The sequence below is a fragment of the Myotis myotis genome, unplaced genomic scaffold, assembly GCF_014108235.1.
Source record: "Myotis myotis isolate mMyoMyo1 unplaced genomic scaffold, mMyoMyo1.p scaffold_m19_p_4, whole genome shotgun sequence".
Taxonomy (NCBI): Eukaryota; Metazoa; Chordata; class Mammalia; order Chiroptera; family Vespertilionidae; genus Myotis; species Myotis myotis.
Genome location: NW_023416346.1, coordinates 89,233,940 through 89,258,999, shown reverse-complemented (window position 1 = coordinate 89,258,999; position 25,060 = coordinate 89,233,940). Strand labels below are relative to the sequence as shown.

At 43.4% G+C, this 25,060-nt stretch overlaps 2 protein-coding genes across 3 annotated transcripts in view; one reads left to right on the top strand and one right to left on the bottom strand.

The window, feature by feature from the left end:
- SLC16A2 (solute carrier family 16 member 2) overlaps window positions 1-25,060 on the bottom strand; it is a 178,442-nt gene that overhangs the window by 72,300 nt on the left and 81,082 nt on the right. The gene's annotated exons all lie outside the window — the stretch shown is intronic.
- Window positions 21,208-21,552, top strand: LOC118653354 (dynein light chain Tctex-type 1-like). The gene has a single exon (XM_036304080.1). The coding sequence runs from the start codon at window positions 21,208-21,210 to the stop codon at window positions 21,535-21,537; it is 330 nt and encodes a 109-aa protein (XP_036159973.1). The 3' UTR covers window positions 21,538-21,552.

Genomic DNA, 25,060 nt, shown 5'->3' with positions numbered 1-25,060 from the left:
CCTTGCAGGCCCCAGGACATTACAGTGGTTGGCAACTTTCTTCCCAACTGAGACATTTCCTTAAGCTTCAGCTTGGTCATGCTGGAACCAGGCTTAGATGTGTACCACCACAAGAAGGTTCTGGGAGGGATAGACATGAATTTAAGAACAAGATCTTCTACTTGCTTTTGGACCTTAAGCAACTTACTTCACATCTTTCTAAGCCTGTTTTTTCTCTAGAAAATATATATTACTAGAGGCCCAATGCATGAAATTCGTGCACAGGAGGGGTCCCTCAGCCTGGCCTGCACCATCTCCAACCCGGGACCCCCCTCCCAATCCGGGACCGCTGGCTCCTAACCACTCACATGCCTGCCTGCCTGATCACCCCTAACCACTCTGCCTGCCTGCCTGATGCCCCTAACTGCTTCCCTGCCTGCTGAATCACCCCTAACCACCTCTGCCTGATCACCCCTAATCTCTCTGCCTGCCTGCCTGATCACGTCCTAAGCACCTCTGTTTGCCAGCCTGATCACCCCTAACTGCCTCTGCCTGCCAGCTGGATTGCCCCTAACTGCCCTCCCCTGCCAGCCTGATCTCCCATAACAGCCTCTGCCTTGGCCCCCACCACTGTGGTTTGGTCCAGAAGGACATCTGGATGGATGTCCAGTCTCATTATCATATTACCCTTTTATTAGTATAGATAACATATATGCCCCTAAAAAGTTATATTTTTTTACATGCTTTAAATTATACAGTACATATTCAACCTCTTTTACTCTGTTTTGTGTGTTTTTTTTCTAAATATATCTTATTGATTTTTTTAACAGGGAGGAAAGGAGATGGATAGAGAGTTAGGAACATCAATGAGAGAGAAACATTGATCAGCTGCCTCCTGCACACCCCCAACTGGGGATATGCCGGCAACCAAGATACATGCCCTTGGCTGGAATCGAACCTAGGACCCTTCAGTCCGCAGGCCAATGATCTATCCACTGAGCCAAACCAGTTAGGGCCCCCCAACTTTTTTCTTTTTTAGATTATCCAAGTTTGTAGATATGGTATTAGTTCATTTTTCCATTGATTTTTAGAGAGAGTGGAAGGGAGAGGGATAGAGAGAGAAACATCAATGTAAGAAACATCACTTCAGTTGCCTTCCTTAGGAGCCCTGACCAGGGATCCAACTTGAAACCCAGGTATGTGCCCTGACCTAGAATCGAACCTGCAACCTTTCTGTGCACAGGATCAAGCTCACATTCAACCAACCTATCCACTTCAGCCCAGCCATTATACAATTTCTGGAATTTTATTTCAATTAATTCTTGCAAAGTCTGTGGGTTAGGTAATATTCACATTTTGCTGATGAGAAAAAAAAAACAAAAAAAAACAACCTCTTCATTTTTAGACATTATTCATCACTCATTGCTGAGTTTTCCTGCCAGCCCTAGAAAGGCTCCTCCTGACAGCAGTTTCACTGGGTATCCAGAGTCAGAAGCATTCTCCTCACCACCACCCTTTCCAAAGCCTCCTCTGCACTGGCACTGAGGTTGCTCTGGAGGGCACTGAGGCTAGGTAACACGAGACAATCACAGGATTTGGACCACTGGAGCCACCGTACCCACCTCTCCTCTCTCAGCCTTTCTCTGCCTCGCTGGAGATAAGCCAAGGTTTGCAGGGCTAGCACTTCAGACACAGGAAATGCTGCAGTTTTTGCCTCTCCAGAGCTGCTGTCGCCACCTAGAGGTTATAGGGATGCCCTGGAAGTCCTCCGCACGCCTCCCATTGGGGCAAACATGGTGGTGGACTGGGCGATGGAACTGCTATTTTTAGATACTTTTAAACACCCCAGCGCTGAGGTAAGACTTCGCTTCTTGATTCTGACTCTGCTTCTCCACTATGGGACATGTACAAAAAATCCTTAGGCATGCCTCGACTTTCCCTCCTGCCAGTGGCCTTAAATTCCACACGTACACACCCCCTTCCCCCAGCTAGGTGTGGGCACCACATCTGCAGGAGAGCATCAGTGGCCAGGACATTTCTCTGCATTATCTTAGTCTCCTGCATCTTTGGTTGAGTTGGCTGTTCTGCTTGCTTTGCTCCCCTTCCCTATTACCCCCGTCAACTTTGGGCCTTGAAAATATCTTGGTTCTCAGGTTTAGCTCAGGCGGTGTTTGGGAGGGTCGCAGACTGCCTGTGTTTGACAGCAGTGCCGGATACTGAGCAGATCATGATGGCTTTGTGATTCCTAAATCCCTCCTCTCAGGTCCTTTTTCTAGGGAGTTAGGTTGCCCAGGTGTGACACTCATTCAGTTTAGGATTCACCCATTAGGACATGACATATTTGCACTGAGCAGCTTTTGCGTGGAGGATACCTGCGAGGAGGGGAATCAGAAGTGAAACGGATTTGGAACCCCCAGACCCAGAACCTCACTCACTCCCTGCATGTCTCTCCACTGCACTCCCCAAATGTCTCCCTTGGTGGCCAGCCTGGGTGTGTGGGAGGCTTGGAAGGCAAGCCTCCCGCCCGCTCCATGGGCTCCATGGCTCCGGCGGGCACCACCATCTTTGTGGCTATGGGCGCATCCAACTTTGTAGCAGAGTGACAGTTAATTTGCATATTACCCTTTTATTAGATAGGATAAAAGCACCAATTAAATGTTGATTTTGTAAAGATAAAGTAAGGTAATATAAGAGACCTGGCATGTAGAAACGAAACATTTTTCTGGGGAGAGCAGATGAGGACAGTCACTCCTTTCAAGCTGCTACTGAAGGAAACCCCATACCCATACCATAAATCCCTCCTTTAGCTAGCTCAGGTTTGTTGAATGGCCATTATGCAACAGTTTGTCTTTGTGTGCAGAAGTTAATAACTGCTGAGAGCAGTGAGTCCTCATTGTACCCCCATGGGCTCCAGCACATCCCAAAACCTGAAATGCAGCAGCAGGAAACCTGACCATGGCAACCAAGAGCCAGACCCTCAGTAGGGCAAATGTGAAGTACAATCTGGGCCTGGTCTAGGCACTAGCTACTTATCTGAGAAGTGCTTCTACAATAGGTGTGGAAGTGGTATAGCTGGCAGAGGGATGGAGGTCAAGGTTTTAAATCCCCTCTCCCAATTCAATACATCAGGAAGAGCAAATCATCATCATGGCAAGGATGAGTTGGGGGGGGGGGCGGGCAGGGAAGCCAATAGCCCTGCTCATGCCAGCACTGTGGAAGCCAGAGCCCATAGACTCAAAATAAATGTCTCGGCAGCAAGAAGGGGAAGGTCTTAACACTACTGTATTTTAATTTCAATTCCAACTCACTTTAAAGAGTCCTCCTATCTTCCAAAACACTTTTCCAGTACTTGTCTCATTAGATCCTCATAATAGCTATGTAAGTTAGATAGGCTAGCAGATGTCCTCCCTTACGTCTTTCTTTTCTTCATAGTAGCAGTTATGGCTGACACTTATATAGAACTTACTATATGACAGGCTGTATGTTAAATTCTTTATGTATGTTAGCTATATCATCTCATTCAATCCTCATAACAACCTCATAAGTTAAATACTATTAGTGTCTCCATGTACTTTCTCTCAAGTAAGTTAACAGACCAAGAAGGATGCGGTGACTAGACTAGGTCACACAACTAGTAAGTGGTAGAGCTGAGACTCCAACCCAGCTTTGCCTGGCTTTGAAGCCCTTGCCCTTAGCTACTATGCTATATACTAGTATAGTCTATTTTTCAAAGGAAGAAATTAGAATCAGAGAGCTTGAGTGGATTTCTCAACTATGTAAGGCAAGCTATTACCAGAAGGAGGCCAAACTTTGGGCTTTCTGACCCCCAGTCTAGTGTTCATTCCCTTATTCCCAACTGTAACTCTCATCATCACTGGCATGACTTCCCAGTCATTAGTAGTACACTCCAGGTGCCCTGTGGTCACCATGTGCTTGAAATGCCAGAGATCAGGTAAACATCCCATTTTCTAGGAAACTCAGTTTAATTTCACTATTTTTTTTAATGCTTAATCACTTTTTAAATTTTATTTTCTTTATTGTCTAAAGTTTTACATATGTCTCCTTTTTCCCCAATTGACCCCCCCCCCAAGTCATTCCCACCCCGGGCAAGCCCCCACTGCCCCAGTGTCTGTGTCCATTAGCTATGCTTTTGATAACTGCTCAATAGATGAAGTAACCAAGGTGCAAAGCAGACAAACAGCTTGTACCAGGAACAGAGAAATTCCTCGAAGTTCTTAACTCTCAAGTCTGAGCTTGTTTCACTTGAATAACTATGCATGTGCCCATGAGACAGCAAAGAAAGCAGAATGGGTCAGAGAAACTCAGACAAAAGAAACACAGTGGACACAGACAATAGTGGGGTGAAGGCCTGGGGAGGGGATGGGAGTGGGAAGGAGGACTGTCAATGGAGGGGAGAGGCCATCTGTAATACTTTCAACAATAAAGATAATTTTATATATGCATCCCTCTGTTCATAGCAGCACAATTTACCATAGCGAAGATCTGGAAAGAGCCTAAGTGCCCATCAGCAGATGAATGGATTAGAAAACTGTGGTACATCTACACAAAGGAATACTATGCTGGGATGTCTGTGATATCACATGATCTCACTCATTTATGGATAATAAAGACCATTATAAACTGATGAACAAAAATAGATACAGAGGCAGAGCAGCATAGAACACACTGTCAAACTACAGCGGGAAGGCCGGGGAGGATTGGGGGGCGCGAGAGGGGGGTAAGAGATCAACCGAAGGACTTGTATGCATGTATATAAGCATAACCAATGGACACAAGACACTGGTGTGTAGGGGAAGCCAGGAGAATGTCAAGGGGGGGGGGAGGAAACATATGTAATACTCTTTGTAATACTTTAAGCAATAATAAAATAAAATAAATAAAAAAAGAAAACAAAACAAAACAAAAAAAAGAAAAGAAAAGCTAATTTCATGAACAGGCATTAGCTCCGACATTTATAACATTTTTTTTCCTGCACTTATTAACCCCACATTAGCAGAGGATTTCTTTATCTGGCACAGTTCCAGGTTCATAACCATAATCCCATGTTAATTCTGTTCTTGCTATCACATACCTAGAAAGTAGAAATTAAAAAAAAAATTACCCTGAATAAACCAAACTTGACTACAAAAAAAAAGATAATTTTAAAAAAATAAAATAAAATAAAAAGAAACACAGTATACCCCCTGTTTCCTTTTTCTTGAGTGTGAAGCCCTCAGGGCAGGGATAAAGGAAGCTGGCACAAAAGTGAGGTAGCTAAAGAGAAGGTCAGGACCCTTTAGGGCTGGGACAAGAGAGGTTTGAAAAATATAATTTGGGTAAAGGTAGAGGTAAGGTAATGTCATGGTCTTGAAGGTTTGGAGTGTCTTTTTGTAGAGTCTCTGTGGTGTCCCTGAAGGGGGCAAGGGAAAGGTAGGAACACAGGCAGAGCTGTAAACGCATTTCCACCTTGTTCTTCAGCCATGAAACCAGCACTGACTAAGAACCTGCCAGGACTTTGGCCTGGCACCAGGGGCTGAGGTGGCTATGAAACAATGCAAGCCAAAGGTCTGGCCACTTCAAACAGGAAGGTAACACACATGTAAAAGGAGCTTGTTCAGTGATTCCCAAATGCTAGCTTGGTGACCATGCTTGTCTGGCTACATCTGCACCACCTAGGTAATTAAAAGGCACTGCCAAGTTTGGGAAGGTCTAGATTGGCTCAACTAGAATTGTCCATTGTCAAGGTCCATTATGGGGAGTGGGGAGTGCAGGAGGAGGTCAGAAGGACCATTTGTCTGGAGGTCTCATTCAGAAAAGGTTTTTATATTTTTAAAAAATATATTTTATTGATTTTTTTACAGACAGGAAGGGAGAGAGATAGAGAGTTAGAAACATCGATGAGAGAGAAACATCGATCAGCTGCCTCCTGCACATCTCCTACTGGGGATGTGTCCACAACCCTGGTACATGCCCTTGACCGGAATCGAACCCGGGACCCTTCAGTCCGCAGGCCGACGCTCTATCCACTGAGCCAAACTGGTTTCGGCAGAAAACGGTTTTTTTGTTGTTGTTGTTTTTTTTTAAAGTAGAGAAGTCTTTTTTTTTTTTAATATATTTTATTGGTTTTTTACAGAGAGGAAGGGAGAGAGATAGTTAGAAACATCGATGAGAGAGAAACATCGATCAGCTGCCTCCTGCACATCTCCTACTGGGGATATGCCCGCAACCCAGGTACATGCCCTTGACCGGAATCGAACCTGGGACCTTTCAGTCCGCAGGCCGACGCTCTATCCACTGAGCCAAACCTGTTTCAGCAGAAAAGGTTTTCAAAATAGATTTTTTTAATCCTGTAATTATCTTGTGAATGACATTCATTGCATTGTATTTGCCTGATGGGTGTTTAAATGTTTAGTTGTTAAAGGTAAGTATTTCAAAAGCATCACAATTTCTGATACCATAATTTGATATTTTTTTTCATTTGAAAATATCTAGGGAGCTTCACAAAATGGATGTTCCCTGAGTCTTTCTCCAATTGAGAGTGTGGAGAGCTTTGAATAACAGTGTCAGGAAAAGGACCTAGATCTTTAGGTACTAGAGAGACCACACATGGTGCAAGGGGAATGTTCAAAAGTTAACTCTGGCCATTGTGTCCATAGGGTGTGGAGGCTGCATTGTAAGCCACCGCTGAGGAGGATGGTGTCTTAGTGTTTCAGGGAGGGTAAGAAGGAACTTACCAGTGGGAGCAGTCTTAAGACTGAACCATTCACACAATGGTTTGGAATAGCAACACTTAGTGCTCATCTAAACCAACCTCTTCATTTCACACATGGAGAAAATGAGGCCCAGAGAGATTAAAGTGTATCACCCAAAATCACCAATCTGTTAGGACCAGAGCTTAAAGTAACACATTACATTTTTCTAATACATCAAGACTTAAGATATTAACAAGAAAGAGGACTCTTTCTGGAGAGCGAAGAGAGAGAGAGCTGAGGAGGACTCCAAGGTTTCAAGCATGTATCTGCATCCTACATAGTGATTGGACATAGTACCCCAAAGATGTTCCCTGGACCCTCCCACCCTGTGGAGAATGAGCATATTTCATGGAACACTTCAAAGACAATAGCTGAGGTCCTACCATCCGGTTCAAGGCCAGGGTGCTTGGAAGACCTCAGGGGCTCTTTCCATACAGTGGGCCAGGGGCTAGTCTGAGTTCTGGCTAAGTATCCCTGCCTAGTGGGCAACAGATACCAGTAAAAGTCAGGCTGCATAGCTCCCATTGCAGCCTATTCCATTCTTCTATTTGGGTGGCAAACACCAAGAGCCAGGTTGGGGGCAGGGTGGACAAGCTACCAAGCACCAAGGTGAAGAGGAACGGGAGCTGTTTGTTGAGACATGTACTCTTTGGAGGGGGTGGCCTCAATGCCAAAACAAACTCCTTCAGAAATAAATATTGTACATAAAAAGACTAATTGTGTGTTTGAAGTTTGGAGTTTAGTATGAGAGAATTGGCTCTGTTCAGAAGAAACTTTCTCAGTCTGCAGTGCCAGGCTGAGAGGGCAGGGTGGCAAGTGGCAGTCTCCAGTCCCTCTCTGGATAGGAATTGGCATTTATCTAGGGGGAGACAGTTTCACAAAGTTGTTTTTTGGGGGAACTGAAACAAAAGGGAGCGATGGGGACCACCAGAGGTGGTAGCAGTAGCATTGAGTCTTGTCTCTTGCCCTTGCCCTACTTGCACAAAGGGCTATTGCTGCACCTTCTCCAACCTCCTTACTCAACTGAAGTATGGTGCTAATAAAAAGGCCTGGGGGAAATATCCCTCTGCACCCTCCCACCCTGGGTTGCTTGCTCTCTGCATTGTCTATCCAGCCCAGGAAAATACCTTCTCTGACAGTACAAGTGGAGGTCAAGCAGCTCTTCTGTACACAGCCCAGGCCTCAACGGTAAAAGGTTGGTCTGTAGACACTAAAGAATAGACTGATAATTGAGTGTCTAGCACTAGCTTCATCATTTCCTTTCATATGCTTTTAGGCAGGTAACTTAACACTGTCAAATTAATTTCCCTACTCTGTATAGTGGGGTAATAATAGTCACATTATAAGGTTTTTGTAAGAACTGTATAAAATAATGCATAAGAAGTAAAATGAATGGCAAGTAAATAAGGGGAGCACATAATTTCTCATCTAAACCATGCCAACGTTGAGAGGGAGTTTTAATTTTAACAATTAGAATGGGACAACATTCATAAACTGAGACATCTAGTTCGTATATGTATAAAGGTTACCTATTATGAAGAAACCTGAATTTCAGTTCTGCAATTGATTGCTGTGGAACTTTAAGCAAATGACCTCCCTTCTCTGGAACTCAGTTAGCCTATCTGTGAAATAGTAAAGAGGGTAAAAGGGATAAATTGAGAATGACATTGAGGTTTTGATCGTTGTTTCTTAGAGATTCATCGATAATGTGCACTCATATTACCAGTAACTGAGTAAAATACAGTATAGGATTCCCGCATCCTGATCATTGCAACAAGGGCAAGATCCTTGTGCTCTCTGGTCCTCGAATTCCAGCTCAGAGAAAGAAGAGACTAGTTGCACCACACCTGTGCTTTTTCTCTCACCCAAGGATTGACAAGGGTGGGGCTCAACATAGAGGAGAGAACGGAAGCAAAATCTGGGCCCCAAAGGACTGCAGGCCCACTGGGATCACTGTTTTCCATGAGCACAGGCCCCACATCAGGACCAGTGGCAAAGAGGCAACATCTCCACATGGGTGGAGAGTCTTGGAGAGCGGGTGCCCAAGGGACCAGAGGGTCCTTTCCTTTTTGATCCAAGGAAACATACAATGCCTCAAGAGCTCAGTACTTTCAAAACACCCCAGAAACAAGAAAACTCAGAAATCAAAGAATGGGAATTACCAGGCAACTAAAACAAGGCATTTCCTTATTTTTTCCCCTGAAAGTTTCACTTAAACATCTCTGCGTGTCACTGAGCTCAGTATATCTAGAATCCACAGGACTTCTTCCCGTGCTTTTACCCTCTTCCTTCCTGTGTCACTTCCTCCCACATACACAGGAGATGAGCAGCAGGTGTGGAGGAAAGGGGCAGGCTTGCTCAGTGCCCTTTATGTTAATTGCCAAGTCAATGGGAGACAAATCACAAGTACAAGTTTGAAGAAGCAAACATCTTAGCCCTCTGCATGAGTAGGGGGAAGGAGAAAGCTTTTTGCAGAACAGTTGAATGTTTGCCATTTTTTGAGGCCCCACAACCCACGCTTCATATCACAACAGCCATCAAGAGAAAGAGCGTCTAGTTCATATGCACCATCTACTCCAAAGACGCACTGAAGACTCAACAGTGAGCTTTGGGGTCCCAACCCACTACTTCAAGAACCCCTGGTCTGAGGAAGGGGAGCCTTGGTTCTCCTCCAAGCTCCAGAATTTTCCCAATTCTCACTGAGATGACAAAAAGTTCCTGAAGGTCATTCACACCCTTGACCACGTGTGTCTGACCTGGCCAATTGCTCCCTAGGGCTACCTTCCTAACCAACCAGAACTGACTCCTTCAGAAAGGGGCACTGCCAGAACAGTGTCTGCAGCACAGGACTTATTCCTGAGCCCATGACATGGGCTCTGCTGGGCTCCCACAGCCCCCAACTTCCTTTGGCCGGGGGGTGGCTCCTTGGGTCAGAATCTCCTTTTGAGTACTTGCCTGCCTAGCTAGATTGCAAACTCTGCGAGGCAGAGACCACATCCCACTTGTTCACTGTTTGGTTCCCAAGAACTCCGTCATTATTTGTTGAATAAATGAAGTAGCCAGAAGACTCAGTGGCTATTGGTCACATGGTCAAGTTAATGTCCCAGCTCAGGCACTTGGTAGTCGGATATGCTGTGGCCTCCTCTCCTGTGGCATGCATACATGTGTGCATGTCTGTGTGTGCCTGTGTGTCCTGTGTTCCCCCCAGGAGCTCCCTGAGGGTAGGCTTCACAACCCGGTTTCAATGTGTGCCATAACTTTGCTCCTTAGGAGACTGGCTCTCATCTTTGCCATACCCACTCCTGCCCAGGAAAGTTACCTCCTGAGGAGGACCCTAGCTCTTCCTCACCCCAAGCTCCTCCTTGTCCCAACTCTGTATGACCTTGGACACGTCCTTGTTTCCTTGTCTGGGAAATGGGGAGGCTGGGGTACATGGAAAGCAGGGAGCCCATCAGTGCCACGATTGCTCATCTCAATGGTGTCTGAACACTGCTGCCTCCTGAACACTTCTGGGATTGGGAGCAGAGACTTGAGGACTCCAGACCCCACTCTCCCACCATTGTGACTTGATTTGTAGTGGTGAAAATTCCTAATGCCCACCCAGGTACCTGTGGGACAATCAACATGTTTATCCAGGCCTGGGCCTCTGCCAGAGGAAATAAGGCTCAGAGACAGTAGGAAACAGGCAGGAAGACCCTCCTGACTGCAAAGATAATTAAGACCAGCAACCACTTACCAAGGAAGGTTGTGGGTCTCCCTTTCCTGGAGACCATAGAAACATGGAAGCTAATGGGCCCCTAGAGATCATCTGTTCCAGCCCTTTTATTGTATAGGTAAGGAAAGTGAGACCCACAGGGAGGATGTTGCCCACCCAGGGTCACAGAGCAGCTTAACGAAAGAGCAGAGAACCAGCCCTATTGCCAGGGCTCTCCAACCAGAGTGGATTCTATTATTCCAAACTGAGAGGCCTTATTCTCTGGCATGTCTTTTCTGCACAGATGAGGACTCCCTGAGGCCCTTAGAGGGTGAATGGCTTATGGGAGGGAGGAGTGAGGCCAGAGGCCCCTGTCCTCAGGATGCCGAAGCCTAGGCTGTTGCTCCCTGGACACTCTCTTGCTTCCTCTGAGGACAAGAGAGACCTCTATCACTCTCGAATGTCAGATGGCTGCTCCCACCTGGGGCCCTGGATCTTTCCTCAAAGACTCACCTGTACATCCAGCCCAACCACCCTCCAGGAGGCCCCTCCTCACTTAGGCAATCAGTCAGTGGGCCCCTCAGTGGGGAGTGCCTTCCAAATGGCTATAGCTGAGTCACAGATATCCAAAAGCAAGGTTCCTGATTTCAAGTAGCTTCTGGGGGAGGGGCTAACTGAGATACAGGCACCCTAGTGCAGCCACTTGGGAGGGGAGAAATGGGCTAGGGAATTTAAGGAGGTGAGATTGCATGGGTCTTTGACAGATGCTAGGTAGGACCCTGAGGAAGTGGATTCCTTCACTGCCTCCTTCCTAAAGCCTTCCCTCACCTTTCTGGAGGTAGAACAGGAGGAGGTGGCAGAGTGTGGTTTTCAGGGCACACAAATTAGGAGTATGGACTCCTGACATGAGTTACTGGCCTGGGGCAGTGCCTCAGTTGTTAAGTGATCTTGAGTTCTTTATTTCACAGCTTTGAATCTCAGCCTCCTCATCTCAAAATTTGGGAACTAATGGTGCTGCACATAGCTCAATGCGGAGCTTACAGGTCTCAGGAAGAGCCTGGTGCCAATGCTTTTTCAGGATAAATTCAGTCCCTTGTTATTTCAGTATACTGGGGGGACCTACTTGGAACCCCAGAGTTGGTATAAATATTATTTTAAACTGAAGACGTTTAAGATTCAACAGGTAACAGAGGGAAGGAAAGCCTTCTCAAAGTTTCCCTTATCTGAATAAAAGCAGCGATTTCTGGGAAATAAGGGTGCCACAAATTCCTTCTCAGGGTGGATCTGCTCCCAGAAAGTAGACTGGGTGAAATTTACCCCAAATCCCTTCTGCAGGGGGAATTTTGTGGCCCTGTAGGATACAGAAAGACCATTCACACTTATATAGACAAACGTTATCACACACTTTCTCATCAAGTGTTTGTTCTGAAAATCCATGCATCAAATGTCATTTATTTTCCACACAAGTGCCTTTCTCCCCCTTTTCATGAATTAAGGTGGTATAAGCACGCCAAATTCCACCCACTGCTTTGAGTTATCATCATAGTGTAGTTCTCCTGTGTATATGGAGGTTGGACATGTAATAAACTCTGTTTTTCCTCCTGTTAATCTGTCTTTTATCAGTTTAATACACACATCTCAGTTACTGAAATTAAGAGAGTAGAGCAAAGATTTTCCTTCTCTACAATGTTCAGAAAGGTGAATCTGTATATTGATGTGTAGATTGTACTTAGACTCAAATGCACTTGTGGGGGGGGGGCACCTTTGAGGAGTCACTGAGGGGGTATTTGATGATATTATGGAATTATTGTTAATTACTTTAGGCATTATGATAACACTGTGGTTATGTTAAAAAAGAAAACTCTTATGTTTCAAAGCTATCTACCGAATACATACAGATAAAATGGTGTGCTATCTAGACAGAATTTGATAGTTTTTGATGCTGGGTGATGTGCAGAAGAGGACTAGTTATGCTATTCTACTTGTGTATAAGGTTGACATTTTCCATAACAAAACATTTTCAATATGAAATGGAAAAGGGTGGATCAAGGAGGTGTTTACCCTAATGTGGCTTATGTGTTCAACTTTGGAAGGCTTTTCATTAGAGAGAAAAACAATCTTACATTTAAGAAAGTGTGTGCTTTGTGAACACCAGTGACATTGCTGGCAGTGGCTTAGGACTGGAGATAGAGATTTTGCCCCCCCTCCCTCATTTCAACCCCCTCATTAGGCAGCATCTGTGCTACTCCTCTCAGCCTGTAACAACCTGTTTGGTTGCCAGGCAACGGAAGCCAGGAACCAGAAGCCTTTTTCTTGGGAAGCAGAAAGGGGGAAGCACAGGGAGAGAAGCAAGGAGGGGGAAAGGTAGAAAGAAGTTGCCCAGGAGAAGGCTTTCCTTGCCTTGGGGTCTGGCTCAAGAGGAGACATGATGGGTGCGGATGCCCTGTTGGATGCCAGTTTCCCACAGTCCCCACTTTCCATGGTTTATTCCTGGAGGCGGCCACATTGTCAGAGCTTGAGGACACACAGAAGGATTGGGGGGATGCATGCATGTGTGCATCCTGTGAAGACCAGTGAGACCGGTGATTAAGTAAGATACCTGTTAGCAACCATTCACAGAGCCTGAGTTCCAGGCAGCCCTTTCCTGGGAGACACTCATGAACTCTGGTTAAGTTAAAAAAAAAAAAGTGTAGGAAAGCAGCTCATCAAATAAAAAATCTGCACTGCTGATCACCCTGAGCTGGGACCATCCCAAAAGATAGGAGGGCAGGGGGCTTTTTTGGGTAGAGAAACCTGTACTTGCTGACCTTTGGGGAGGGGAAGCAGGAGTGTCTGGTGTTGCACAGTGGATTGGATGTCTTATGACTGTGTTGGGAAGCCCTGTCTTCTGGCATTGTTCAGACCCGTCACCGAAAGACTGTGTGGGCCTGAGCCCATCTCTGACTCTCAGTTTTCTGATTTTAGAAGATGGGAGTTATCATATTTTGCCCCCTTGCCTCCTTCCAGGCCCAGATGGGCTGGTATTAAAATGCATCCACCTCCCAATCCCATTCACCAGGCAAGACTGTAGATACCAACACAGCCAGTGGCCTCTGTCTCTCTTTGGTGAGGGCACTTCTAAAGCCACCCGGCTGTGATCATGAACTCTTTCCTGTTGGCCTAGGAAATAGGATTCCAAGAGGCTCCAGGCTGGCATGATAGGGGTTGAGGTCAATCAGCTATCTCAGAAATCATCCTTTTCAGACACGGCATCTGACAATGGAAGGCTGTCTATCCAATGAGAAAAATGTCAGAGAGTCCAGCAGTCAGGAGCTGAGCAAGATCAAGACTCAGACAGCCCCCTCTTTCAGCAGCATCTTTATGGTTCCTGGTTGCTAGGAGCAGGCTCTTCCATTGCTAAGCAACAGGAGTCTGGTGGATTAAATCTGATTTCCTGAGCTCATTGGAAGGGGGTGGGGGAGAAGGCGAAATGCAGGTACCCTGGAGAAGATTATTCTTGCTCCAAGATTTGTTGGGGGATGTGGGTAGTGGGTGAAGGGAAGAGGAGGCACAGCTGGAAACTGACCCCTAGGGTGAGGTGGGAGGGGGTGGTAGTGGAGGGTATATACATCAGTTATTCATTATAAAAACCCAAAGACCAGGAGTGAGGCTAGCAATTAAGATGCCAGTTAGAGCACTAATGAATGCTAATGCTGCTCCCTTTTTGAAACCTCAGGAAAGGCCTGGAGTCCCTGGGGGTATTTCTGAGCCATCTGACCAGAGCAGACAAATATGGCAGAATCAGGGCATTTTAGGGTCTGTGAGCATGCAAACGTCCTGAGCCTAACTTCTTGTTGAGTGACGTGCCCCTTGTAAAGTGGCCCTTTGCTCTCTGCTTGAATAATAACCTCAGGATGACAGGGAACTCATATCTTCCTGTGACAGCTCTTTCTGTACCTCACCCTTAAAAAGTGCTTTTCCCATGCAGCCCAAGTCAGCCTTCCTGTGGCTCCTTCTTGCAGAGGTCCAAATCTGTCTTGCTGTAGGTACTTGTAACCTCTCTCTTCTGTGATACCCACCTTCCACCTCTTGCCACCTCCCAGGGGACAGATTGTGTGGGGGCCTCAATATGACTTGATGCCCTCTGATTACTCCCTCCCCCAGCCTGGTATTTAGCCTGCCGAAGGGGCAAGTCAGTAAGTGGACAAATTTACAAAGAATGTCCAGGGCACAATTCATGCCCCAGAATCCAGACTTCTCTCACTGCTTGGCTCAGGAGGGGTCCTTCTGGCCCTGGGCATGATGATGTTTCACATGGGGAAAAAAAGACTAGTATGTATATGTATGTGGGGGGTGGTGTTTACAAACCTAATAGAGAGGAAAATGGAGATGTGATGAATTCTATAGATTCATTCTCCAGTGAAACAGCAATAACATTATTTAAATTTGTTTAAAAGTTGTCCTACTGTCATACCGTATATGGAGGAACATTTAATCAAGACATTCTCATAAGTGGCAATAACTGCAAGGCTCTATAGCATTTGAGCCAAGACTTTCTTTCATTCCTGTCCCCCCTCCCCAGTGTGTTAAAGCTCTAACCTGTGTGTGTGGCCAATAAAAGGGTCATCTGTCTCCTTCTAGCACCTAATACTAGATTACAGTTTGATCCCTGGAAGGGCAGGATTCTGGAATCTTTTATCCCTCCCCTCCAGTTCTGTGTTTCAGAAGTTTTATTCCAGAGAGGCAAGGTCAAAAGGACTGGGGAGCCTTTGTACCACCCAGCTCCTACTAACATGGTAGAAGCTCTACTTCAGGCATGGCAGGACAAGAATATTATGTCTTTGATAACCTCTCTCCCAGCTCACTCATTGGATGGAGGTTCCAGGAAAAGCAGTAGGTAATATCTTTACTCAGCACCCTGCTCATAGAGCAGTGTTTTCATTCTGGAAGAAATGAGTTGCCCTCCCTACTTCCAGCTCAAATGCAGTGAAGAAGTTCTGCCCAGTAGAAAGATGGGCTTTTAAGCACAGAGAGTTCCATAGAGAATTCCCTAAACTTTATTTGGAAAATGAAGTGAAGAAGTTCTTGCCTAAGGGTATTGTTGGAAACAATGACGCTCTTGGTGGTGGCAATTCAGAGGGGACTGGGAGCTACATGGTTCTAGTAGCAACTATAGGGTACTAGACCAGCTACAAGATTAACAGAGAAAACCAAGTAAAGAACTAAGAAGAACTATTCTAGGGTCTCAGTAAGCCTCAATAACTGATAACAACCTGCCCCTGCAAAGTATTACAACTTTAATTGGATTGGGTTGTGTTGCAATTTATGTCCATGGGCATTGTTAAGAAAAAAAACAGTAGTGGAATTAAGAAGCAATAAGTGGAGACTAATAGCTGGGTTTTATACTACAAGAGATAGATCAGCCAGGAGCTAAATGGACATCTCAGTGAAAGAAACAGAGGGCCCTGTTAAAACTACAGGTATCGTGAGTGGTAGTAATAACGTGTACATGTCCAAGGCTGTGACTTCTGAGGTACAACATAGAGACTTAATAAACTTCCCTAAACTAGTCCAGAAGTCAGTAACAGTATCTGGAGATGCTATACTATATTACCTGAAATGTCCAATTTTCAGAAAAAATTATGAAACATGCAAAGAATAGGAAAGTGTTACCCATAAACAGGAAAAAAGCAGGCAATAGAAACTTTTGAGTGGGCCAGATGTTGTACTTAGAGAAAAAGCAGCTATTACAAATATGTTCAAAGAATTAAAAGAATAAAGGGAGGATGGGTGACATTTAATAGTGTCAAGAATAAAAATAAAGCAATTAATTAAAAAGTAATAAAGGAGGGAAACAAAGATGGCAACCAGCAAGAAGGTAGGGAGGAAGAGTGTGTGAGAGAGTGAGGGAGCGATAGAAGAGTGTGTGGACATGTGTGGTGTGTGGTGTGTGTGAGAGCTAGGGACAGCTAGATCCTACAGGTCTTCCAAGGGGCTGCCAAACCGGGCAGTCTTATATGGTGAAACCCCGCTGCCACCGCAAACACTCGGGGGAGGACACCACCAGCACAGAGACCGAGCCATCTTGAAGAACAGAACTGCTTGGGACTAGGATCTTAGCCTCACCACTACACAATCTGGTCTCAGTCGCAAACCAGGACCCTACAGCCACTAGGGTAAAATACCTGCGGTCACAGCTGGAAACCCACGTACACCAAGACCCCAGGCACCCCGGCTGTAGATTTCTGTGAGTCACAGAGCCAATTCCTCTTCCCGCCGGCCCCACTGCAGTGGCATAGGAACTGCCAGACCCTCAAACACACAGCAGTGGCAGCTCTACTTGAATTTGAGCCTGGGTGTACGGACATGGGAAGTTTGTTTCCAGTAACCAGAATCCACGCCCAGGCAGGGAGGCTGGGCTGAATTTGAGCCTGGGGGTGCGAACTTGGGGAGTTTGTTTCCTTCGACCAGACCCTGCACCCAAGCAGGGAGGCTGCGCTGAATTTGAGCCTAGGTGTGAGATCTTGGGGAGTTTGTTTTCCTCGACCAGACCCTACCCAAACGCAGGGAGGCAGAGCTGAATTTGTGCCTGGGGCGAGAACTCGGGGAGTATGTTTCCCGCGAACAGACACCTCGCCCAAGCAGGGAAGCTTTGCTGAATTTGAACCTGGGCACTCGAACTCAGGGAGTATGTTTCCCGCGACCAGACCCCTTGCCCACAAAGGGAGGCAGCGCTTAATTTGAGCCTGGGTGTATGGACACCGGGAGTCTGTTTCCCACAGTGCATACCCGTGTGACCAGTGATTTGACTCTGTTTCTCATCACGCATGCCTGGAATCCCTGATTCCAAGTGCATTCACACTTTGAGCCAGTGATTCTAATTCTTGGCGCATGTGCACAGGGACACTGATTCTCGGCGCGAGACCACACCAAGCAATAGAGACTCTGATACTCGATTCTCGGCGTGGACACAGGGGTCTCTGACTCCTGACACACACTAGGGGACTCTGATCTTTGGCACATGCCAGTGGGGTCTCTGTTTCAGCGTGCTGCAGGCAGGGTCCCTGATTCTAGGTGTGCATACGAGGCCACAGTAAGCACCTGTAACTCTGATCCTGGGTGAGCGTGGCTCCCACCAACCCATGGCAGCTACACATCTTGGTGTCAGAGCTCTTCAGTGATACTCAGGGGGTGCAAAGCTCCCACTGCACATGGCCCAGGCCTCTGCAACTCGACATTTGAACCTTCTGGTGATAGTCAGAATGGGGAGACAATGAAACAATCCCTAGAGGAAAGAAAAAGAGAAATCGCCAAGAAAGGAAATAAGTGAAGCGGAAGCATGCAACATGACAAAAAAAGAATTCAGAGTAATGGTCAAACAGTTCATACACCTGATGAACGAGAAAATCAAAAACCTATGCAAAAATCGGGAAAAAATGAAAGTGATATAGCTACAATCAAAAACACCATGGAAGGTTTCAACAATAGACTAGAAGAAGCAGAGGACCGATTTAGTGAGTTAGAAGATAAAGTACAGAAACAAGCCCAATCTGAACATCAACTGGAGAAATAAATTAAAAAGCAGGAGGAGAGCCTAAGGGAGCTTTGGGACAATGCAAAATGAAGTAACATATGCATAATAGGGCTGCCAGAAGGACAAGAAGAACAGCAAGGATTAGAAAACCTATTTGAAGAAATAATGATAGAAAACTTCCCTGATATGGGGAAGAAAAAAGTTAAACAAGTACAGACAGTCCCAAGGAAGATGAATCCCAAAAGACCCACACCAAGACGCTCCATAATTACAATGGCAAATGTTAAGGAAAAGAGAGAATCTTAAAGGCTGGAAGAGAGAGACAGAGAGTTACCTATAAAGGATCCCTCATCAGATTATCAAATGCTTTCTCAACAGAAACACATCAAGCTAGAAGGGAATGGAAGGAGTTATATAAAGTGATGCAAAGCAAAGGACTGAATCCAAGAATACTCTATCCAGCAAGACTATCAATCAAAATTGGGGGGAAATCAGGAGCTTCACAGACACACACACACACACACACACACACACACACACACACACAAAAAAAAAAAGGCTAAGGGAGTTTATCACTACCAAGCGAGCAATGCAAGAAATGCTAAAGGGAATGCTTTAAAAACAAGAAATAAAAAAGTAAGCAGGAACACAGGCACAAAAAATAGAAATAGCTACAAACAATCACCTTTCAATAATAACTTTAAATGTAAACAGACTAAATGCTCCAATCAAAAGACATCTTCAGAACATTTTACCACAAAGCCATGAAATATACATTCTCAAGTGCACATGGGACATTTAAAAAAATAGACCACATATTGGGTCACAACCAAAATACAATGGCTGAATGGATAAAAAAAAACAAAAGCATGACCCATATAAATGCTGTCTACAAGAGACCCACCTCAGAACAAGGGACTCACACAGACTGAAAGTGAAGGGATGGAAAATATCTTTCAGGAAAATGGAAATGAAAAAAAAGCTGAGGTAGCAATACTTATATCTGACAAAATTGACCTCAAAGTGAAGCCCATAATAAGAGATAAGGAAGGCCACTTCATAATACTAAAGGGATCAATACAACAGAGGATATAACCTGAATAAAAATATATGCACCAAATGAAGGAGCACCCAAATACATAAAAAACTCCTGAAAGATATCAAGGGAGAGATGGACAACAATACAATCATAATAGGGGACTTTAATATACTACTGACATCACTGGATAAATCCTCTAGACAAAAAATCAGCAAAGAAATAGCAATCCTAAACGACTCACTAAATCGGATGGACTTAATTGACATCTTCAGAATATTTCACCCCAAAGCCACGAAATATACATTCTCAAGTGCAGACTGGACATTTTAAAAAATAGACCACATATTGGGTCACAAGCAAAGTCTCCCCAAATTCAAGAAGATTGTAATCAAACCAAGCATCCCCTCAGACCACAATGGTATAATATTAGAAACAAACTACAATAAAAACAATCCAAAAAAACCTCAAAGACTTGGAAGCTGAATAGCATGCTATTAAACAATCATTGGGATACAAATGAGATCAAAGAAGAAAGTAAAAACATCCTGGAAACTAATGACAATAAAAATACAACAATCCAAAATCTATGGGATACAATGAAAGCAGTCCTGAGAGGGAAGTTTATAGCTCTACAGGCCTACCTCAAAAAAAACAAAACAAAACAAAAAAAACACCAAGAAAATTGGTGGTAAATCATCTAACTCTAAAACTCAAAGATTTAGAAAGAGAGCAACAAGAAGAGCCCAGAGTGAGCAGAAGGAAGGAGACAATAAAGATCAGAGCAGGAATAAATGATATAGAGACCAAAAAAACCCAAAACAAAACAAAACAAAACAATACAAAAGACAAATGAAACCAATAGCTGGTTCTTTGAAAGGATAAACAAGATTGATGAACCTCTAGCCAGGCTCACTAAGAAGCAAGAGAGAGGACCCAAATTAAAAAAAAAATCAGATATGAAAGAGGTGAAATAATAACAGACCCACAGAAATACAAAGGATTGTTAAAAAATACTATGAACAACTCTATTCCAACAAACTAGACAACATGGAGGAAATGGACACATTGCTAGAAAAATACAACCTTCCAAAACTCAATCAGGAAGATTCTAAAAATCTCAATAGGTTGATAACTATGGAAGAAATTGAAGCAGTCATAAAAAAGCTTCCAGAAAACAAAAGCCCGGGGCCAGATGGCTTCACAGGGGAGTTTTACTAAACATTCAAAGAAGAAGTAAAACCTATCCTCCTCAGACTATTCCAAAAAATTAAAGAGGAAGGAACACTTCCAAGTACATTCAAATCATCTGAGAGATGCAAGTCAAAATGACAATGAGGTACCATCTCACACCTGTCAGAATGACTATCATCAACAAATCAACAAATGACAAGTGTTGGCGAGGATGCAGGAAAAAGGAACCTTAGTGCACTGCTGACGGTAATGCAGACTGACTGGTGCAGCCACTGTGGAGAACAGTATGGAGTTTCCTCAAAAAACTAAAAATGGAACTCCCATTTGACCCAGTGATCCCACTTCTAGCAATATATCTCAAGAAGCTAGAAACACCAATCAGAAAGGATATATGCACCCCTATGTTCATAGCAGCACAATTCACTATCGCTAAGATTTGGAAACAGCCTAAGTGCCCATCAGCAGATGAGTGGATTAAAAAACTGTGGTACATCTACACAGTGGAATACTGCTCTGCGATAAAAAAGAAGGAATTCTTACCATTTACAACAGTATGAATGGAACTGGAGTGCATTATGCTAAGTGAAATAAGCCAGTCAGAGAAAGATAAATATCACATGACCTCACTCATTTATGGAATATAATGAACAACATAAACTGATGAACAAAAACAGATCTAGAGACAGAGAAAGAAGCATCGATCAGACTTCCAAACCTCAGAGGGAAGGTAGGGGAGGGTGGGGGTAAGGGGGAGAGATCAACCAAAGGACTTGTATTCGTGCATATAAGCCTAACCTATGGACACAGATAACAGGGGGTTGAGGGCATGAGTGGAGGGTTGGGGGGGGGGCGGGGAATGGCCGGATGAGGACACATCTGTAATACCTTAATCAATAAAGAAATTAAAAAATAATATAGGAAATCATGTTCAAAAAAGTAAATGATGACAATTTATTACCACATAGAGGATATCAATAAAGTTATACATTTTTTAAAAAAGAAGCACATGGAGGGCGGCGGAGGTGCTGCGTCGGGGAAGATGGAAGATAACCAGTGTGCGGAAGAGACCACTTCTGTTGTTGACGAAGTGAGCAACATTGTGAAAGAGGCTATAGAAAGTGCCATCGGTGGCAAAGCCTATCAGCACAGCAAAGTCAATCAGTGGACCACAAATGTCGTAGAACAAACTTTAAGCCAACTCACCAAGCTGGGAAAACCATTCAAATACATTGTGACCTGTATAATTATGCAGAAGAACGGAGCAGGACTACACACGGCGAGTTCTTGCTTCTGGGACAGCTCTACTGAAGGGAGCTGCACCACGCTATGGGAGAATAAGACCATGTATTGCATCGTCAGCGCCTTCTGACTGTCCATCTGACTGACCTCCTCATCCCCCGAGGCTCTTTCTCCTCTGTCTCAACATTTCTCTCGAATCTTCTAACCACCAGCCATGAATTCAGTGAACAGCTTTCCCACACTTTGTTTTCTGTGGCACTCTCAACATGCCGAGAAAAACCCAAATGACCGCACTGTCCTGTGATCAACACACCCTCAATCATGGATCGTTCTTGGGCAGTTGGAACCTGGACTGCCACGTGTCCGCACTCTGAATATCTCTGTTCAAAGGTGCTTAACACTCAACCTGTTAGTGTGAACCTTTCTCTACTCTCTGAAATCATTCAAACACACTAATTTTCCCATACTTTGTACTTTTGTTAGAATAAATTATTCCAATTTAAAAAAAAAAGAAACACATGAAAATACTGAAGTTGAAATGTACAATAAGTGAAATGAAAATTCAATAGAGGAGCTCAACAGTAGATTTGAGGTGGCAGAAGAAAAGAATGAGTAAACTCAAAGACAGATCAATACAAATTATGCAAATTGAAAAACATCGAGAATATAGAATGATGAAAAATGAAGACAGCCTCCGAGAAATGTGGAACACCATTAAGCACGCCAATACACATGAGATGAAAGTACAGAGAAGAGTGAAAGAGATAGAAAAAAATAATCAAAAATAATAAAATTCCTCAAATTTGATTAAAACATGAATGTATATATCTAAGAAGCTCTACAAATAATAAGTAGAAAACACAAAAAGATACACCCCAGGCACACCACAGTCAAAATGTGGAAAGCCAAAAACAAAGGGAAATCATGAAAGCAGCAAGAGAAAAATGACTCATCATGTATAAGAAAAACTCTGATAAGATTAATGGCTGACTTCTACCAAAAAGAATGGAGACCAGAGGCAGTGAGATGACATTCAAAGCCATGAAAGGGAAAAAACTGTCAACCAAAAATCTTTTCTATATAATGTCTAAAATAGGCAAATCCATATAAACAAATAGTAGATTATGTGTCACTAAAGGTTGTGGGATTGGAGTAAGGGTAGAGACTGCTACTAGGTACTATCTTTTTGGAGTGATAAAAATGTTCTGGAATTAGATATTTATAATGGAAACCTTTGGAAATATACTAAAAACACCAAATCATACACTTTAAAATAGTGAATGTTACAGTGTGTTTTATCTCAATAAAAAAAATGAAAAATAAAGATCTCAAATCAATAACCCAACTTCTTAGCTAAAAAAAAAAAACTAGAAAAAGAACAGCAAACTAAACCCAAAGCAAGCATAAGGAAGGCAATAATTAAGAGTAGGACATAAATAAGTAAAATAGAGAATAAAAAACAATTGGGGAAAATCAATAAAACCACAAGTTGGTTCTTCAAAATATCTGCAAAATTGTCAAATCTTTAATGAGATTGAACAAGAACAAAACAGAGATGACTCAAATTAGTAAAAGTAAGAATAAAAATGAGCTATCACTACAACCTTACAGAAATAAAAAAGAGCAAAAAGAAACACTATGGATAATTTTATGCCACTAAATTAAGTAATTTGAACAAAATGGAAAAATTCCTACAAAACCACAAACTACCAAAATTGATGCAAGAAGAAACAGAAAACCTGAAAAGAGATATAAGAAATTGAATTAGTACGTAAAGAACTCCCTGCCCCCCCCCACACCATCTTGGTTGGGTTAATTTGCATATAGTCGCTCTGATTGGCTGGTGGGTGTGGCTTAGGGCATAGCAAAGGTACGGTCAATTAGCATCTTTGTCTTTTATTAGTGTAGATTGCTGTCTATCTCTCCCTTGATATCTTCCAGAACTTTTTTTTTTAATGTATTTGTGTACTCCGGTATTGGGTGCATATGTGTTTACTAGAGTTGTGTCCTCTTGTTGAATTACTCCCTTTAGTATTATGAAGTGGCCCTCCTTATCTCTTGTTATGGTCTTCACTTTGAGGTCAATTTTGTCAGATATAAGTATTGCTATCCCAGCTTTTTTCATTTCCATTTGCCTGAAGAATTTTTTTGCATCCTTTCATTTTCATTCTGTGTGAGTCCTTTGTTCTCAGGTGGGTTTCTTGTAAACAGCATATGTATGGGTCATGTTTTCTTATCCATTCAGTCACTCTATTTCTTTTCATTAGATTTTTTTAATACATTTACATTTAAGGTTATAATTGATAGGTACTTGTTTGTTGATATTTTTACCCTTTACATCTCTGTTTCTCCTTTTCTCTCTAGTCCTATTTCTTAGATCAGTCTCTTTGCATTTCTTGCATTGCTAGCTTGGTGGTAATAAAATCCCTCAGACTTTTTTGCCTACAAAGCTCCTGACTTCCCCTTTAATTTTGAATGATATCCTTGCTGGATAGAGTACACCTGGATTCAGTCTCTTGCTTTGCATTACTTTGTATTCTTCATTCCACCCTTCTGTCCTGATGTGTTTCTATTGAAAAATCAGTTGATTATCTAAAGGGCAATCCCTTATAGGTAATTTTATGTCTCCTTCTGGCAGCCATTAAGATTCTTACTTTGTTGTTGATGTTTTCTAATTTAATTATAATATTTCTTGGTGTCTGGCTTTTTGGGTTCATCTTGTTTGGGATTTTGTGTGCTTCTTGGGCTTGTGTGACTTTTTCTTTCCAACATCATGGAAGTTTTCTGTCATTATTCCTTCAAACAAATTTTCTATTCCTTGCTCAGCTTCCTCTCTTTCTAGCACCCCAATTATGTGGATGTAGTTTCATTTTGTATTTTCCCAAAGCTTCCTTAGACTCTCCTTTTGCTTTTTAAGTGTGTTTGTTTTGTTTGTTTCTTTGTTTTAGTTCCTGATCTGCTTGGGTTTTTTGTCTACCTTGTCTTCTAACTTGCTGATGTGGTCCTCACCTTCCTCTGGTCTAGTATTGAAACCTTCCATTTTGTTCTTTATTGCAGCCAAGTCATTCTTCATTTCCTCTTGATTCTTACACATTTGGTGAATATCTCGTCCAGCCTTTTCAGCATATATACTAGGTGTACCGGTTAATAATGGCAGATTTTGTAATCAAAGAAAACACAATAATTTCAAGAGAAACATCAAAATTACTTCATTCAAAGTAATGTCCATCACTAGCTATACATTTCCCCATCTTTCAGGTAATTTGTGGATACCGTCACAATAAAACTTTTCTTGTTTTGAGGCAAACCATTCAGAGACCCAATTTTCCACTTCTTCATTCGTTTTGAATTGCTGCTCGGAAAGTGCGCGTCCCATCAGAACAAGTGGTAATCTAAAGGAGCAAGGTCACGTGAATACAGTGGGTGGGTTAATACTTCCCAGGCAAGATCTTTTAATTGGTTTTGAAGTGTGCGATGGTGCGTTATCATGAAGCAAAATTACTTTGCCGTGTCTTCTGGCACATTCTGGTCATTTCAACATCAAAGCATGGTTCAAATTGATTATTTGTTGTCAGTAGCAATCAGTATTAACAGTTTCACCTAGTTTTAGAAGCTCATAATACACCACACCTTCTTGATCCCACCAAACGAAG

Bases quoted from the DNA above. Each gene is read 5' to 3' on its own strand.
- LOC118653354 (XM_036304080.1), top strand. From the start codon at position 21,208: ATGGAAGATAACCAGTGTGCGGAAGAGACCACTTCTGTTGTTGACGAA.